Source organism: Vombatus ursinus, unplaced genomic scaffold (genome assembly GCF_900497805.2).
Source record: "Vombatus ursinus unplaced genomic scaffold, bare-nosed wombat genome assembly UNPS02009770.1, whole genome shotgun sequence".
Classification (NCBI taxonomy): domain Eukaryota; kingdom Metazoa; phylum Chordata; class Mammalia; order Diprotodontia; family Vombatidae; genus Vombatus; species Vombatus ursinus.
Genome location: NW_020949548.1, coordinates 14,941,400 through 14,959,599, shown reverse-complemented (window position 1 = coordinate 14,959,599; position 18,200 = coordinate 14,941,400). Strand labels below are relative to the sequence as shown.

The following is an 18,200-nucleotide window of genomic DNA, read 5'->3' as shown; positions in this document are numbered from 1 at the left end:
AAAAAAAAAAAAACATGCACAAGGGAGACTAATGTAAAATCAGACTGGAAAGATACGCTGGTGCTGGATTGTGAAGGACTTTAAACAACAAACAGCAAAGTCTATATTTTTTTTTCCTAAAGGTAACTGGGAATTACTGAAGCTTCCTGAACAGGGCAGTGGCATGGTCAGACTTGTGATTAAGGAACATCAATTTGGAGGCTATGTGGGAGATGGATTGGAAGGGGGAAGAGACTGGATTCAAGGAGACCAATTAATTAGGTTGCTACTGCAATAATCCAGGTAAAAGGTATTAAGAGCCTGAACTAGGGTGACTGTGGTTATGAACACAGAAAAGAGGGTTGGAAGTGAGAGATGTTGATATAGAACCAACAAGACTTTGCTGTTGGTTGGATGAGGAGAGAATATAATAATAATAATAGTAGTAATAGTAGTAATAATGAAAATAGCATTTATAGAGAGCTTTAAGATTTGCAAAACACTTTACAAATATATCATTTGATCCTCACAACAATCCTGGGAGATGAATGCTATTATCATCTCTGTTTTATAGGTGAGGAAACTGAGGCAGAGATGAGATTAAATGATTTGCCTAGGATAACGCAGCTATAAAACGTCTGAGGCAGTATTTGAATTCAGATCTTCTTGCCTACCAAGTCCAGTGCTTTATCCCTTGTTTTGCCTAGCTGCCTCCAGAGGAGTGAAGGAGGACACCTAGATTGGGAACCTGGGTGACTAGAAAATGATGGTGTCTTTGAAAGAAATAGGCAAATTATTAATAGGTTTAGGTTGTGAGAAAGATAATGAGTTCTGCTGTAGACTTTTTGAGTTTGAGATACCTATGGCACATTCTGGTGGATATGTCTAGAAGATCATTGGAGATGAACGCCTGGTGCTCTGGAGAGAGATTAGGGCCAGAATATACACATTTAGGGGGCTTTGCATAGAGTAGAACCCATTGAAGTGAATGAAGTTCCCAAGTGAAAAGGTGTAACAAGAGAACGAGGGCCCAGAACAGAGACCTGGTTACCTCCACACCAAAGGGGTGGGATATGGGTGATGATCAAGCATAGTATATACGTAAAAGGATCAGGAAGACCATTCTAGGGTAGGAAGGGAACCAAGAGAGAGCAATGCCATGAAAACCCAGGAGGGAGAAAGTATCCAAGGAGAGGCAGGACTCAGGTGTCAAAAGCTGCAGAGGTCAAGAGGTTCAACGACTGGGAAAAGGCCATTGAATGTAACAATTAAGAGATTGTTGGTGATCGAGAGGATTACCACCAGTTTAGTTGTGGGATTGGAAGCCAGATATCAAAAGGCTGAGAAGTGAGCAGGAGGCGAATATATGGAAAAGGGAACTGAAATGGTATTTTTTTTAGGAATTTGGCTGCAAAAGTGAGGAGAGATAAGGAATTGAGGGGCTAGAGAGTCAAGTTTGAGCCAACACCAGGGGGGCAAAGGCTCTTTTCCCCTCCCCATATCCAGAGTGCTCAATACTGTATCAACCATATAAAGGGGCTAAAAATAATAAGATTTAGGATTTAGGGTCAGAGGACCAACACTAATTCTGCTACTTAATTTATATTGGGCGACTTACAACCTCTCCACGAGCCTCATTTTCCTCAAATGAAAATTAGGGGACTGGTTTTAAATGATCTCGAGGGCCTCTTCCAGCTCTAAATCCTATGCTACTTCTACCACTTACATAATTTAAAATAATGCATTTCTAACACACATAACCGATGACTGATAGAATACACTGTCAATTATTTGAAGATGGCTTCCCAGGTTGTGGCTAAACTCATCTTTTAATAGATACTTGTGTGTCTTAATACAAACTCAAGATTCGGCATGATATAGTGGGTAAAGGAGCAGCCATGGAGTCAAGAATACCTGGGTCCAAAGCCTGCCTTTAACAGATACTAGCTGTGTGACCATGGGAAGTTAATTCTCAGTGCCTCAGGCACTGAGGTTAGAGACCAGTTGCCAATTGGTACTCCTTGAAAGAAGTCCCAAAACCAACGAGTTACCCACTTTGTTGAATTCATAGATCCAAGACCAAAAAAAACAAAAACAAAAAAAAAGCAAGCTCACAAGCCCCTCTAGCAGGTAGTCCCATTCATTCACGTTTCGCTGGCTACTTACAGCATGTACATAATGACACCTATGCTCCAGATGTCACACTGTTGGCTATAGTCATGGGCATTGATCACTTCAGGTGCTGCCAAGCAAGTAGAAAACAACAACATTAATAATGCAAAAAATGATTGAAAAGCTTAAATACAGAGCATGAAGGATGCATGGATGGGTTATCATTGATTTTCCTTTGAAAACAAGAACCAGCAGATGTTTTAAATGAATAATGCACAGGTCTTAAAAATCCATGTGGATGTGTCCTCACTTCCATCTCTCAGGTCCTAACAAGATGATGACATAAACTGAAGAATTAAACGAGATTTGGTTTTCTCTTTGTAACTGGTCAAAAGTGATTTATCAAACCCTGAGTACTTTTAGTTAACCAAGTCAATTCTACATCGCCTTCCACTCTCTAATCTCTCATTTCTATGTCATATTTCTACTCATATTTTGTAAGCCCCAACCCTGGATTGTTCCTGCCTCCCCTGCTTCTACTCATACGCTGCACAGCCAGAGGTAGTCATGCAACCAAGCTAACTGGGGCACTACAAATTTGTTATCTAATCTTGTCTGGGCTTTTACTGCACCGTGACAAGACTTTTACTCCTTCCTAATTGATTCACGATCCTATTCTACATGTTGGCTGTTCCAAACTTTCTCTCCTTTCCTCAAACCTAATAAGCCACTTCTTCCACATCTTTTCAGGTGACTTTGACTCATTGTACTGAGAAAACAGAGGCCACTCACTGTGAGCACTTACTTCTTCCCACCTCAGTTCACAAGCCCTTGACATCATCCCCACTATCTTCTTTATTCCAGTTTTCCATGTCGAGTTGGCCTTCCTCCTCAGCAACACCTCTGAGTGTTCCCTTGATCCCACTGCCTTCTGTCTCCTCTAGCTGATTGACCCCATTATCACTTCCCTTCTTTCCCTAATCTTCAATCTCTCCCTATCTACTGCTTCTTTTACCTCTGGCTATAAACATGCCCAAGTCTCTCCTTAACAAACTTCATGAGGCCCTACTATCTTCTCAAACTTTTTGCCTTCTAGTCCTCCACCCTTGTCTCTATTTCTCTTCTCACTTATTTCTCATTCCTTGGCAATCTGAACTCATCATTCAGCTGAAAGTGCTCTTTCCAAAGTTACCAAGGCCATCTTAATTGCCAAATCTGTTGGTAACCCTTATTTACCTCTCTATAACATCTGCTAGCACTGTTCATTCTCTCCTTCTGGATATTATTTCTCTCTCTTTTGGTTCTACTTCTACTGTATGAGCATTGTTTCTCAGATTCCTTTGCTGGTTTGTCATCTTCACCATGCCCGTCTCCAACTGCAGGTGTTCCCCAAGACTCTGTCCTGAGGTACTTTCTCCTCTATCCCTACACTTTCACTGACCAAACTCATCAACTCCGATGGATTTAATTGCCACTTCTACATGGAAGATTGCCAGATCTATACCTTGAGCCTTCATCTCTCTTTAAACTTTAATCCTGAACCAACAATTGCCTATTAGACATTTTTAATAGGATACCTCACTGGCATCTCACACTCAAGAGGTCCCAAACAGAACTCACCTCTCTTTCAAAACCTACCCTTCTAAACTTCACTAGTTCTGTCAAGGGCATCATCATACATCCTGTCACTCAACTTCACAACTGGGGTCATCAATGAGTCCTCATACTTGTTCATTTCAATATATAATTTATAGCCAAATATTATCCTTTCTCTATCCACAACATCTCTCATGTATGTCCCATTCTTTCCACCCATATAGTCACTCTTCTAGTTTAGGTTCTAATCACTTCTCATCTGTATTACTGAAAGGGTTTCCCAATTGGCCTTGCAGCATCATGTCCCCACTCCAATCCATTTCCCACACAGCTGTCAAACTGATTTTCTTAAAGTTCAGGCCTGACTATGTTTAGACCCCTTCCCTCTCCCCTCTTAATAAATTTCAGTGGTTCCCTATCGCCTTAGAGTCAAACATAAACTGATGTGATCAGTACTTGAAGCCCTTCACAACCTAGCCTGAACCAGTTTCATTTTATTACACATCACTCCCCTTCACAGACCCTGTGGTCCAGTCTAACTGGCCTCTTTACTCTTCTTCATACATGGCTTTCCATCTCCAATCTCCATGCTTTTGTATTGTGTGCCCTCCCTCCAAATCCTCCCACACATCTGGAATTAATGCTATCCTTACCTCTGCTTCCCAGAATTCCTAGTTCCCTTTAAGACACCTTCTAAATGAAGCCTTTTCTGATTCCTGTAATCCTTCCTAAATCAGTCTGTATTTATTGTATACCTCCCTACATATATGGTGTTTCCCTCTATAGAAGAAAATATACATACATATGTGTATATACATACATATACACTGACTGCAAATATTCAGACAATTATTTATCAAAGGAATGTTTGTGTTTGTTCATCACTTTTTATTTTTTACACGACTTTTATGTTGTTATTTGGTTCTTGAAACATCTCTGTGAAGTAGACAGGGCAAGTATTAATGTCCCCATTTCACAGATGAGAAAATGTGACATAAAGAGCTCCAGGGACAGATATAGTCACATGGCTCAAAATCTAGGATGCTAAACCTAGGAGAGAAATTTTAGAGATTTCGAGGAGTTTGGAACAGATTATTTCCAAGGTCTCCTTCAACTAGAGAGTTCTATGAGAAAACAGAAGCCCAGAAGGGTCAAAGGGCTTGCCTAGGTTCACGTAACTGTTTAGTATGACAGCTGGGACGGGAGCCCAGACTGAATCAATGACAAAGAAGACTCCAAAAACCTTAGGACCTCCTTGCTTTAAAAACAAAAAGATCTCTATTCACTTGAAAGCAAAGACTGTTTTCACTTTTGTCTTGTATCCCAGTGCTTAGGATGGTGCTTGGCGTATTGCAGGTGCTTAATGAATATCTGTTGATTAATTGTCTACACAAATGCAAGACAACAAAGTCATGTTTCTCATCAAAAAACAACGGCGTCATTAAATGCCACCATTTGTTATTAAAAGAACCAGAGGAAGCCTCTAGCACCTTGGATGGATCTCCTAGGGAGGAGTCATAGCAAAGATATAAATAAACATTGCATGGGACGAGAAGGCATGGATGGGATGCAATCTGTAATGGTGGATGAGCCACTTTAGGTGTGAAAGTGGAAGTATTACAGAGATTCTCCACCAAAGTTTTACTCTAATGCAGGGGTGGGAACCTGCAGCCTTGAGGCCACACGTGGACCTCTAGGTCCTCAAGTGCAGCCCTCTGACTGAATCCAAACTTCACAGGACAAATCCCCTTCATAAAAGGATTTGTTCTGTAAAACTTGGACTCAGTCAAAAGGCCGCACCCGAGGACCTAGAAGGTCAAATGTGGCCTCGAGGCTGCAGGTTCCCTGCCCTTGCTCTAACATCTCACTGTGCCTTACTATAGGCTTTTGCATTCAATTTGATTCAATTAAAAACATTCATTAAATGCTTACTACATGTAAGGCAGAAATGAAAACTTCCTGCTTTCAGGGAGCTGAACCTTTTGCTGGAGGATATAAACAGGTAAACAATAAGGTAATGTCAGAGAACATGAGGAAGGAGAGAGTGAGGGATAAGCAAGGGCTTCCTGGAGAAGTGAGTGGCACATGAGATAAACCTTGATAGAAGCAGAGAATGTCAGTAGCAGCTGTCCCTAAAGCAGCTCTGGCTGGAAAGTCTCCAGAAAAGGGCTCTCCATTTATTATCTGAGGACCTGCCTCACTAAGATGCTCTTTACCCAAAGACTGGCACTGGATAGTTTCAACTCTCAGAGACGGTCTGGAGTATGGACAGGCTACGAATGACATAATTGGAGGGTGGACTCACACTCATAAAGCTACACATCCTGGACGTATCGAAGTATTATACAGGTGTACTTTGCTTCAAATAAACTTAATATGCGAAAATTGACTTTACAAATTCAGACAATTACCAAAGATCTGTTCTTTACTTTTATTTTTTTATACTACTTTTACACTGTTATCTCATTTGATCCTGGAAGTAGGCAGGGCATATATTAATGTCTCCGTTTTACAGATGAGAAAACTGTAGCAAAGAATTCCAGTGACATATATGGTCACATGGCTTAGAATCACAGGATAACTGGAACTAGAAGAGACCTTTAGAGATCTCTATGAGTTTGGAAAAGATTATCTCTGAGGTCTCCTTCAGCTAGAAAATTCTATGATTCTACATACATTTACTAGCTGTGTGACCCTGGGCAAGTCACTTCACCCTGTTTGCCTCAGTTTCCTCACTTGTAAAATGAGCTGGAGAAGGAAATGGCAAACCACTCCAGTATCTCTGCCAAGAAAACCCCAAATGGGCTCACGAAGGGTTAGTCTCAACTGAAACGGCTGAACAAGAACAACAAAACATAAGAGAGGGGTCAAATGATTTGCCTGAGGTCCAACTGGAACCCAGGCTGAGTCAATGACAAAGCAGGCTCCAAAACTTACAGGGTCTCTTTAGGCTTGACTCAGGGCTTGTTGATTTATCAACAAAAGGCTCCATAAGCAAATCTCTATAAAATTAATAAATTTAATAATAATAATAATAAAATTAATAAATAAACCTCCCTTACCAAAATGTGATTTGCCTAAATAAGATTGATACACAACTTTTTTGGGGGGAGGGGCAATTGGGGTTAAGTGACTTGCCCAGGGTCACACAGCTAATAAGTGTCAAGTGTTTGGTCTGAGGCCAAATTTGAACTCAGGTGCTCTTGACTTCAGGACCTGTGCTCTATCCATTGCGCCACCTAGCTGCCCTGATACACAGCTTTTAAAGAACATTTCTGCTGCATAAAATGAGGCACACCTGTAAAGACAGCTTTGAATTATCTTTGCTAAAGTGAAAGTGGTCTCATAAACAAAAGTCACACAATACAAAAAGCACATTTTAGACAATTGTTTCAGGCCCCAAGTCTGCATGCACATGTGTGCCTTTTATGGAAAAATTAACAAGAATAAAAATGGATTAACAGCAATAATAACTCATTCTTAGTGATGTTTTAATGTACTGTTGTTCAGTCATTTCAGTTGTGGCTGACTCTTCATGACCCCATTTGTGATTTTCTTGGCAAAGATACTGAAGTGGTTGGCCATTTCTGTCTCCAGCTCATTTTACAGATGAGGAAACTGAGGCAAACAGGGTGAAGTGACTTGCCCAGGGTCACATAACTAATAAGCATCTGAGGCTGGAACTGAACTCAGGTCTTCCTGACTCCAGACCTGGCACTCTCTCCACTGCACCACTGAGGTATACAAAGTGTAAATACAATTTGCTCGTTTGACCCTGACAACAACTAAATGAGATAGGTAGTGCACCTTGATAAATGAGGTGAGACTCAACATAGGGGAAGTACCTTGCCCAAGGACACATAAAGACAAAAAGAATTAGACAATAATTCAAGGTTTACAGAGTGTTTTAACATATGTTATCTCATCTGATCCTCACAACAAACCTGTGATATTGCTCTTACAGGTGTTATTATCCCCAATTTACAGATCATGGTCACATAGCTAGTGAAGAGTCAGAGCTAATATTGGAAACCAGGTTTCTCCTGACTCTATGTCCAACATCCTTTTCCTAAATACTATACTGCTTCTCTGGGTTGCATTCTATTTCTTCTTCCTTACTCTTCTTTTGGTGGCAGAACAAAGAAAAAGCCAAAAGTAGAAGGGAAAAAGAAGGAGGAGGACAAGGAATAAATGAGGGTAATGACAAAAAGGATAACCAATTCCCAAATATTTGAGCATTGATAAATGACTACCTTTAAGAGGGAAAAAGGTTGGTAAAATTATTATATTTTTAAAAATTATCTTCCATTTTGAAAGATTAAATATTTATGTTTATGTATGTCTCCATCTGCCCAACAATGACAAGTTCTGGTATGTTCCCTCAGATTAATGCTCTTTATATTCACACAGCAAGGACCCAAATCTTCTGGTCCTGTCACTCACAGGGATAGCCTGGTGACCTTAGATAAGTCACTTTAGCTCTCAAGGACTCATGCCTAATTTGTAAAATGGGGATAATAATGGATCTCTTAAGATCCAGATCTGAGATATATGAAAGACACTTAGCTAAGGTGAAATGAGAATCACAGAATAACAGAGTCTCAGGGTTAGAAGGGACCTGAGAGGTTATCTAGACTAATCACCTGCCCTGTCATTGTTGACCCTACCATGGGAATTATGCTGAGCACAACATGAGCATGTTCAGGAAATAAGAAAAGTGGAGCCAACATAAGCCATTGATTTTGTCTTTCTAGCTTCCTTCTCCCTTCCGAGGGTACCACCTTCCTTCTAGTCACCGAGGTGTGTAACCTTGGAGTCATTCCTACTCTCTCTTACCCCTTGGAGAAAATCAGCTGTCAAAGCTTATCCATTCTATTCTAACTGCACAACCTCCATTCAAATCCATTCCTTTCTTACCACCATTGTTCTGCCCAGCAATACATCTCACATGAACTGTTGCAATAGCCTGGGAACTGGTCTCTACTTATCGTTCCTGACCATGTCTCTCCTTTCTGCTCAATATGAGAGCTTTCCTGATCCCCACAGCTGCTGGTGCCTTCCTCTCAATATTAGTCTGAATCTACTTACTCTGCATATATTTATATGTTACCTGTTGTACATGTTTTACCTCCCTATAGAATATAAGCTTCTTGAGAGCAGGAATTGTTTCTTTTGTTTTTGTTTTTGTTTCATAGTGTTTAGCACAGCGTCTGGGACTTAATAAGTGCTTGTGGGGATTAATTAATTCTTGCTTAGTTCCTTGATGTCTGCTACACAGTCAGGTAATGTGAAACATGACATATCCAGATAGCCCAACATGTATAGAGTTCTGCGGCTGGACCACAGACCAACTATCGTTTTTCAGTTTGAAAAGAATGGTAGGAAGTAGCATGGGTAAGTGAAAAGTGTAATGGATTCAGAGTGAGAAAACTTGGGCTCAGAATGGCCCTGGGACTCCATCAACCTCTGCCTTAGCCTTGAGGTCATCTGCCTGCCCTGCCACCCTTACCCTTCCACACGGCCCCTCCAGCCAGGTCCAAAGGCCCTCCTGAGACCCCTGCTGTGGGCTACTTCCTAGGGGAAATCATTTACTCAGCACTGGCCTGAACCTTGAGGCAGAGCTGGTGATCAGAAGTCACCCTCTGATAACCAGAACCCCAACCTCTGCCATGACCACTAGGCTGGTCTAGCACATATCTGCTTCCTGTTGAAGGGCTGATAATCAAATCAACAGATACATTGTTTTAGGACAAAAAAATTTAAAAAAAAAACTATTTCTATAGTTCAACTTGTAATTCTGAGTTCTAGGCTGCCTAGGCTGAAGCTTCCTCCCCTGACCCACACTCTCAGCTCCCTTCTCTCTAATATCCTTATCCCTCTCCTACATTGTGCCCTCCAAACCCCTATTCTATTGCTTACAAACTAGTCTGCATATTAGACCTTACTCCTGTCCTCTGGAAATCACTTTGACAGAATTTTGTATTTACTTATAGGTGCATGTGTTGTTCCCCCTCCAGCGAAGTGTAAGCTCATTGAGGGCAGTCACTCTTTTGTTTTGTCTTTGTGTCCCCAGGACCCGGCACAGAGCAGATGCTCAGTAAATACATCTGGGATTGAACAGAATTTCCAGTCCTGATACTTTCAATGCTTCAGGCAAGTCCTGCCCTGTTCTGAGCTTCAGTTTCCTCCCCCGTGAATGAACTGGATTGAATGATATGATCTCTAAGGTCATTTCTAAGTTGAAAAATCTAAGGAATGAGTGTTCCTTATTACTCTTCAATGGTTAAGGGAAAACCACATTATATTAGTAAAGCTTTATAGTTTATTTCCAATCAGTTTTTTTTCATGATTTAGAACCTTGAAATGCTGAACTTACCCATATAAATAGGAGTCCCACAAGTCGTCTGAAACATGGCTTCATATCCGCCCTCTTTTTGCACCGCTAAACCAAAATCAGTCACCTAGGAGAAGAAACTCAAGAGTATCAGGGCGCAGCATTGCCAAGCAGCTCTCTGTTTCCAACCGGAAAAACCCAGTGGCAGAAATTCAGAGCTCAGGTAACAGAGGAGCAGGGCTGCCTTTGCAAGGCCTCCCTTCATCACTAAGTTAATAAGAAGCACTGACCACACTATACTTGGTTTTTAATTCGATTAAACAAACATTTGTTAAGCAATAAATGCACTTTACTTAATTCAGAGATAAAACCAGAGCCTCTGCCTTCACAAAAAAAAAAAAGCTTATGATCTAGCAGGGGAAATCAAAAACCATTTACAAGTTTACTCTGCCTAGCATTAATCTGTTTCATGAACACATGACTTTAAGTGATTAAACAACTCTTATGGGGATATTTAGAGTCATACCAACAGTATTATGAATGGAACATATTTGTATGTGTGTGTATATATGTATATATACATCTTACTCCAGGATGAGAGCTCCCAGAGCTTCCCTGGTCTTCCCCAGTTAGGACCCCTAGCTATTACTACATCCAGATATCTGCCAACCTTCCACACTTGTGTGTGTGTGTGTGTGTGTGTGTGTGTGTGCATATATGTAGAGCCTGAAGGTCAAAACCACACACATACATATATGTATGTATATATGTGTGTATACATATATATATAATACATATACACATATACATGTGTATGTGTGTATATAAATATAAATGCATACACATATATATCTATAGCTATAAGTTATATAACGGTGGCTATAGACATATATAAAACAGTCCCTTAAGTAAAAAAGCTTACATTCTACCAGGGGAAGTAATACACCCATATATTATTATATACAAAACACAAAATATTTACAAGATAAACACAAGGTAATTGTGTAGGTAAAGGATAGCGGGAGGAAGGGGGAGGATCAGAAATGGCTTCATTTAGAAGGTGGTATTTGAGCTGAGTTTTGACATAAATGAGACAGTCCTAAGAGGTAGGAGCGAGGAGGGAGTAGGTTCCAGGAATGGTGGTGAAAAGAGACAGAGGCAGGAAGAAAAAGATTTGTCTGGTTGGACCCAAGAGTGAAGGAAAGGAGAATGATGCTCAACAAGATAGGAAACGATATTTTGGGCAGGTAGGGAAGGGGTTTAAAAACCAAATAGAAGAGTTTATGCGGATTCTGGAGGTAACAAGGGAGCCACTGTAGTTTACTGAGAAGGGAAGTGGCACAATCAGACCTGCACTTTAGGAAAATCACTTTGGCATCTGCGTAAAGGATGAATGATAGAGTAGGGAGAGATTTGAGGCAAGATGACCATTAGGAGGTTCTTGTAATAGTCTAGGTGAGAGTTGATAAAGGCTTCAACTAGGATGGTGATCATGTGAGTAGAGAGAAGAGGACAGGTTTGAGAAATGACATGATATGTCAACTTACTGGATATAAGGGAGAAGAGTTGAAAAGAATGGTGAGGATGTAAGTCTAGGTGACTGAAGGATAAAAATGAAAGAGAGGTCAGTTGTGATAGAAACATGACGCTTTTGGTCAACTTGAATTTGAGATGTCTCTGGGACACCCAGTTTGAAATGCCCAAAAGGCAATGGGAAATGCAGAATTAAAGTTCAAGAGACTAGGGCTTGATATAGACCTGGGAACTATCTGTATAGAGATGAAAATTGAACACATGTGGATTGATGAAGTCACCCAGGGAAGCAGTATAGAAGTGAAAAGAAGGGGGACAACGACTAAGCCTTGAAGTATACACCCACAATTAGGAGTATGATATGGATGATGAGCCAGCAAAGGAGACTGAAGAGAGAGGGTGAGAGAGGAAGAGATGAAGGACAGTGGGAGAGGAAGAGAATTGGAGATGAGAGAAATGTCATGAAAACCTAAAGGACAGACTATCTAAAAGGAGAGTGTGGTCAGCAGTGTCAGATGCTACAGAATTCAGTATGAATGAAGACTTAGAAAAGACCATCAGAGACAATAATTAGGAGATCACTGGTAACTTTGGAGAAAGCAGTTTCAATCGAAAGGTTGAGTGGTTTGAGTGAGGTAGTGGGAAGCTAGAACTGAGAAGCAAACAAAAGAGAATAAACAGAGATGAATATATGCAGCTTTTGGAAAATTTTAAGCATGGTGGAAGCTTGATCCTATTTTGTAGGTATCAGGAAAAGAAGAGTAGGGAGAAGACCGAAGGTCAGAGAGGGACTCTAGTGGTGCGATATGCTGAAGAAGATAGGAGAGTGTGGGATATAAGGTACATGTAGAGGGGTTGGCTTTAGCTGTAAGAAGAGTCACATCTTTTGAGCCTAAAGCAGGGCAAAGAAGAAAATGATGCCATGGGCTTTTGAGATTTATCTAAGAAAAAATAGTTCATGGCGAATGAACTTACAAGGTATAAGGTGGTGACTGGGAGAGGCAGACAGGTAGATTCTGAAGGAGAGGGGTCTGGAAGATCAAGATGGTCTTTGGTTATTGAGAGGATAGAGGAGAGGGACCAGATCTATGATTTCATTGATAAAGGGAGCCCCAGGTGAAGAAACATCCTCTGCCAATGCAGGTCAGGACCTTTTCTGCAACTTTCAGTCTTAAAGATTTGTCCAGAGCAATGAGAGCTTAAATTACTTGCTCAGAGTCATATGTCTGGTCTTTCTGGCTCTGAAGTTAGCTTTCTAAGACACAAAACATTATGGCTGCCTCTCACTTGTTGAATGAGCTAAAAGAAATGTTACAATGGGATTTTATAATATTAAGGAACATGTTAATAATGTATTAATAGTATTATTAAAAATGTTACTAGTTATGACAACTTTACATGGAGTATTGGCAAATACAAAGGAGAGGGCTAAAGTTTTGAAAGATATTTTAAGAGGGAGAGACCAACTAGGAGAAGATTTCACAGACTTGGCAGCACCTAAGTTGGATTCTTAAAAGAAGAGATTTGCTTTTTAAAATTAAATTTTTTTCAATTAACAAAAATTGATTTTTCTCTCCCACCCATCTTCCCTTTGGAAAAAGAAAAAAGAAAATCAAAACTCTAGTAATAAATATGTTTAGTCAAGCAAAACAATACTTCATGGGCCACATCCAAAAATGTTGTATTCTACACCTTTAGACCATTATGTCTCTGTCAGGAGGTGGGTAGCATGCTTCATTATTAGTCCTTTAGAATCAAGGCTGGTCATTGCACTGATCAGAGTTCTCAAAGTTTTCAAAGTTGCTTTTTTTTTATAATGTTGCTGCTATTATACTAAATACATCATTTTCCTTGTTTTGCTCACTTCACTCTGCATTAATATTTTCATCATAAGTGTTCCCAGGTTTCACTGAAGCCATCCTTTTCATCATTTCTTCCTGCACAATAGTATTCCATTACATAGACATACTATAATTTGTTCAGTCATTTTCCAGATACCAAAGAAGCAAAGAGACTAACATACAAAGGAAACCCTATTCTATTCTAAATATGTTTTGCATCTTAGCTTTATTACTACTTATGTGAATTTGGGCAAATCACTTAATTTTTCTGGGTTTAAGTTTCTTCATCTGATAAACTTTTTACTTGTTTCCCACTTCCAAATTTTCATTTTTATTATGAATTTGACAAAGATATATAAACACGAATGTTTCCATATACAAAGGATAAAAGAGTATGTGGAAAATACAAAAAGTGTAGAATGTATACAAAATAGTGAACTTTAAATTCGACAAAGTGCCAACTCTGCTCTGCTTGCATGCATTACTTCTGTACTTTCTTCTGCTCTCTATTTTTCAAATATTTTGTTGACTCTTTCATTTCTTTTTTGCCTCTCTGTGACTCCCCCTGTAAAATTCCCCTCCAGAATAAATAGATATAATTAAGCAAAACAAGTATACATATTGGCCATGTTTATCTCATTTTGTATTTACATTCATCACCTCCCTAATAAGAAGTGGGAAGCACAGTTGTCTGGAGTCATCAATAGTCATCGCATTGATCAGAATTCTTAAGATTTTCAGTTTTTTCATTTACAATGTTGTAATTATTACATATAAACTCTTCTCCTGGTTCTGCTCATTTCATTGAGTATTAGGTCATACAAATCTCAGGTTTCTCTGAATTCATCCCTTTTGCCATTTCATATGGCTCATTAATAGTATACAGAGTTTAATGACATTTTGAGTATAGTTCCAAATAGCTTTTCAGAATGGTTGGACCACTTGGCAGCTTCTCAACAGTACATTAGTGTGCCTATTTTCCCATAGCCCTACCAACAACTGTCATTTTTTTTTAACCACCTTTGCCAACTTCATCGGGATGAAGTGGAATGTTGGAATTTTTTTAATATGCATTTCTCTTACTATGAGTGACATGGAACATTTTTTTAATATGGTTGTTGATAGATTGCATCTCTTATTTTGAGAACTGCATTTCTTAGTCTTTGACCACTTTTCTACAAGGGAATAGCTTTACTTTTATATTTTTATCTATTCCATATCAATGTGTGTATCTGTGTGTATAAATATTTGTGTATATATGTATATGTGTGTATGTTTGTATACATATTACATATTATATATATATATGTATATAATATCCATCCTTTACCTGAGAAATGTATAGTAAAGATGTTTTCCCAGTTCATGGCTTCCCTTGTAATTCTACCTATATTGATTTTTATTCATACAAAATCTTTTAAATTTTATCACTATTAAACATTTTATCTAAGATCACCTCCATTCTTTGTTAGGTCAAGAATCTTCTCTCTATCCATTGTAATGAAAAATATCTCCTTCCCCTCTCTAATTTATGATATTACATCTTACATCTAGGACATGTATACATTTGGAACTTATTAAAGTATCTGGTGTTAGAAGTTGGTTTAAACCTAATTTCTGCCAGACTGCTTTCCCATTTCCACAGCAATTGTTGCGTAGTGGGTCCTTTCCCCAATACTTGGGGTCTTTGGCTTTGTGGAACACTATATTATTATGTTCAATTGGGTCTGGGTCTTTAGAATCCAATCTACTCCACTAATCAACTTCTATTTTTTAACCAGTACCAAATAGTTTTGTTGATTACTCTTTTGCAATAGAGTTGTATATATGACACTGTTTGGTCTCCTTCCTTCTCACTTTTTTATATTTTCATATTTCCCTTGAGATTCTTGACCTTTTGTTCTTATAGAAAAATTATTATTATTTTATAAATTCTTTAAAGTAACCCTGTGGTAGTTTGGTTGATATAACACTGAATCTGTAGTTTAAAGTACTGGTATTGTCATTTTTATTTTATTAACATAGCCCAACCACAGATAATTAATATTGTCCTAATTATTTCTGTCTTTATCTCTGCAAAGATTGTTTTATAATTGTATTCATATAATTCCTGTGTGTGTGTTTTGGCAGGTTGACTCTCAGATGGTTTATACGTACTGGAATTATTTTAAATGGTATTTCTTTTTCTCTCTCCAAGCCACCCAGGCACCAGGGTAGTGGTGTCAAACTCAAATAGAAACAGAGGCCACTAAATCACATATAAGGATCCCTGTGGGCTGCATATTGATTTAGTTTCAAAATGCTTTATATTATTTTATTTATTTTGTTAAATATTTCCCAATTACATTTTAATCTGGTTTGGGCCGTATTCAGAAGTGTTGTGGACCACCTGCAAACCAAAGGCAATGTGTTTGATACCTCTATCCAGGGCCTAGTATTGTGCCTTATCCAGAACAGGTGCTTAATAAATGTTTATAGAATTAAATTGAATTAAAAATAACTAATTTGACAAAAACCCTTGATTAATCATTCAATCAACAAGCCTTCATTAAATATTGTGTATCAGGCAATGGGGATAAGAAGGAAAAAACCAAAACAGAATCTGCCCTCAAGGAGCTCATATTGTGAAACAACATTTATAAACATGAGTAAATTTAGTAAATACAAGATAATTTGGGGAGGAACTACTAACAGCTGGGCAAATCAAGAAAGACCTCATGTAGGAGATGGTGCTTGAGCCAAGCTTTGAAAGAAACTAGGAATCCTAAGTAAGGAGGGAATCTATTCTAAATATGAGCAACAGCCTATGCAAAGGCAAGGTCATGGAGCGGCATGTGTGAGGAAAAACAATAGTCTTGAATAGACTATAGAGTGTGTGAAAGGGAGTACAGTACAATAAGTTTGGGAAAGTAGGTTAAAGCTAGATTGTGAAGGGTTTAAAATGCCAAACAATGGAATTTGTATTTTATCCTAGAGAATATGGAACCAGTGGAGTTTCTGCATAAGAAAATAAGAGAGTTAAATCTGTGCTCCAGGAATATCAGCTTGGGGAGGATGGATCAGAGAAAACGAGGCCATTTAGGAGGTCATTCCAATTATCCAGGTAAAAGGTAATAAGGGCCTGAACTAGTCTTTATGGCCTTGCAAGGAAAGAGAAGGGGACAGATGAAAGAGATATTGTAGAGGTAGAATCAATAAGACATTCATTTAGTGTATTAATTGTAGCTTATGCTAGATCCTTGTGGTCTTAGAATGACGAGGGCAGCTTCCATCATGGAATATAGATTCAAACAATTTCTTCATGTACTTGAATTCTTCAATGAATCTGATCTTACCCACGTAGGTTCTTCTACCAAAGTAGCAGATCATAACTCACTCATATATTTTCATCCTGTGTGACTCTAATTTGTCACTTCCCATAAATTTCCATAGCAGGCCAATCCAACATATTGGGAGCCTTCCACTAACTCTCCTAGCATTACCAGTCTATCTGTAATCCCTTCTTTTTGTTACATAGCCTAAGTCTTCTCCCAATTATGCATCTCTCTCTGGCACTCTTAAACCTTTTCTTATGGGTAGTTCATCATTGATAATATGTAGAGACCTACTCATGACCACCACACATCTCACCATTGCCCTTGGTGTGACCTGCAGTTTGGTTCATTCAGAGACTGTTGCATACCGTTATTTGTAGCCATACAGATTCACAGAAGAATATTTGTGTTAAAAAAAGATGAAATTTTTATTTCACCCTTGGGGTCACTGAAAACACGGTATAATTTCCCAGCTTCCACTCTCTTTCTCCTATTCAACTCTGAAAAAAGCTCATTCCTCATCTGTAGTGGCTGCTTAATATATTAATATTGATAGACAAGGCCAATTATCTGTCTATCTAACCACACATCATAATCACAACAATAAGCATTCTTTTCCTGTTTTGTTAGGCTAAACTTTCAAGTGATAAATTATTACGTATGGGGAATCCCTCTTCCATTTGGATTCTGTACTGGACATTTTCTATGACAATGCTGAAGCATGTAAGTCCCTATTTTTGTTCTACTTCACACTGGAGGATTGTTATCTCTGCCATTGCATCTATCAAGGAATCTTGTGTGATCTTAACATATGTATGGGAGATAGCTTATTGGAGAAGAAACTTTAAGGCTGGATTTTGGTTTATCAATCAATCAACAAATATTTATTAAGTGTCTACTACATGCCAGGCACTGGGGATACAAGTACAAAGAATGAAATAATACCCACTTACAAGGAATTTGCATAGCTTTTATTTACAGTAAAAAAAATAAACATAATAGGATCTTGTATTCTCAGTAGTTTATAGTCAACTGTGTGACTAAAATATGTGATCTGCTTTAGAATATACTTTTCACAAATTGTTGAATTTTCATCAAGGATATCATCTTGCCAGATATGGTAGTACATTACTGTCTTCTAATCCCTGCTAATGAGGGAAGTTGAGACTGGTGGATTGTTTGAATTTGGTAGCTCTGAGCTACAGTAATGCTAAAGCCAGTTGGGTGTCCATCCCAAATCCAGCACTGATATTGACAAATCTCTAGAGCAGAGAGTCACCAATCCTCCTAACAAAGGTCAAATCAGTCCAGCTAGGGAAAAAAAGAGCAGGTTAAAGCTTCCATACCAATCAGCACTGGAATCAGGGCCATCTGTAGCCATTGCATTTCCAGTCCAAGTGAAGGAAGGAAGGAAGGAAGGAAGGAAGGAAGGAAGGAAGGAAGGAAGAAAGAAAGAAAGAAAGAAAGAAAGAAAGAAAGAAAGAAAGAAAG

The 18,200-nt window shown here is 38.8% G+C and overlaps 1 protein-coding gene across 1 annotated transcript in view; it reads right to left on the bottom strand.

The window, feature by feature from the left end:
* STK33 (serine/threonine kinase 33) overlaps window positions 1-18,200 on the bottom strand; it is a 186,816-nt gene that overhangs the window by 27,260 nt on the left and 141,356 nt on the right. Inside the window, exons 10-12 of the mRNA XM_027852566.1 lie at window positions 10,064-10,148; window positions 2,146-2,221; window positions 956-1,022 (exon numbers count right to left, since the gene is read on the bottom strand). Coding sequence (XP_027708367.1) covers window positions 956-1,022; window positions 2,146-2,221; window positions 10,064-10,148 — 228 coding nt within the window. The remainder of the gene's footprint in view (window positions 1-955; window positions 1,023-2,145; window positions 2,222-10,063; window positions 10,149-18,200) is intronic.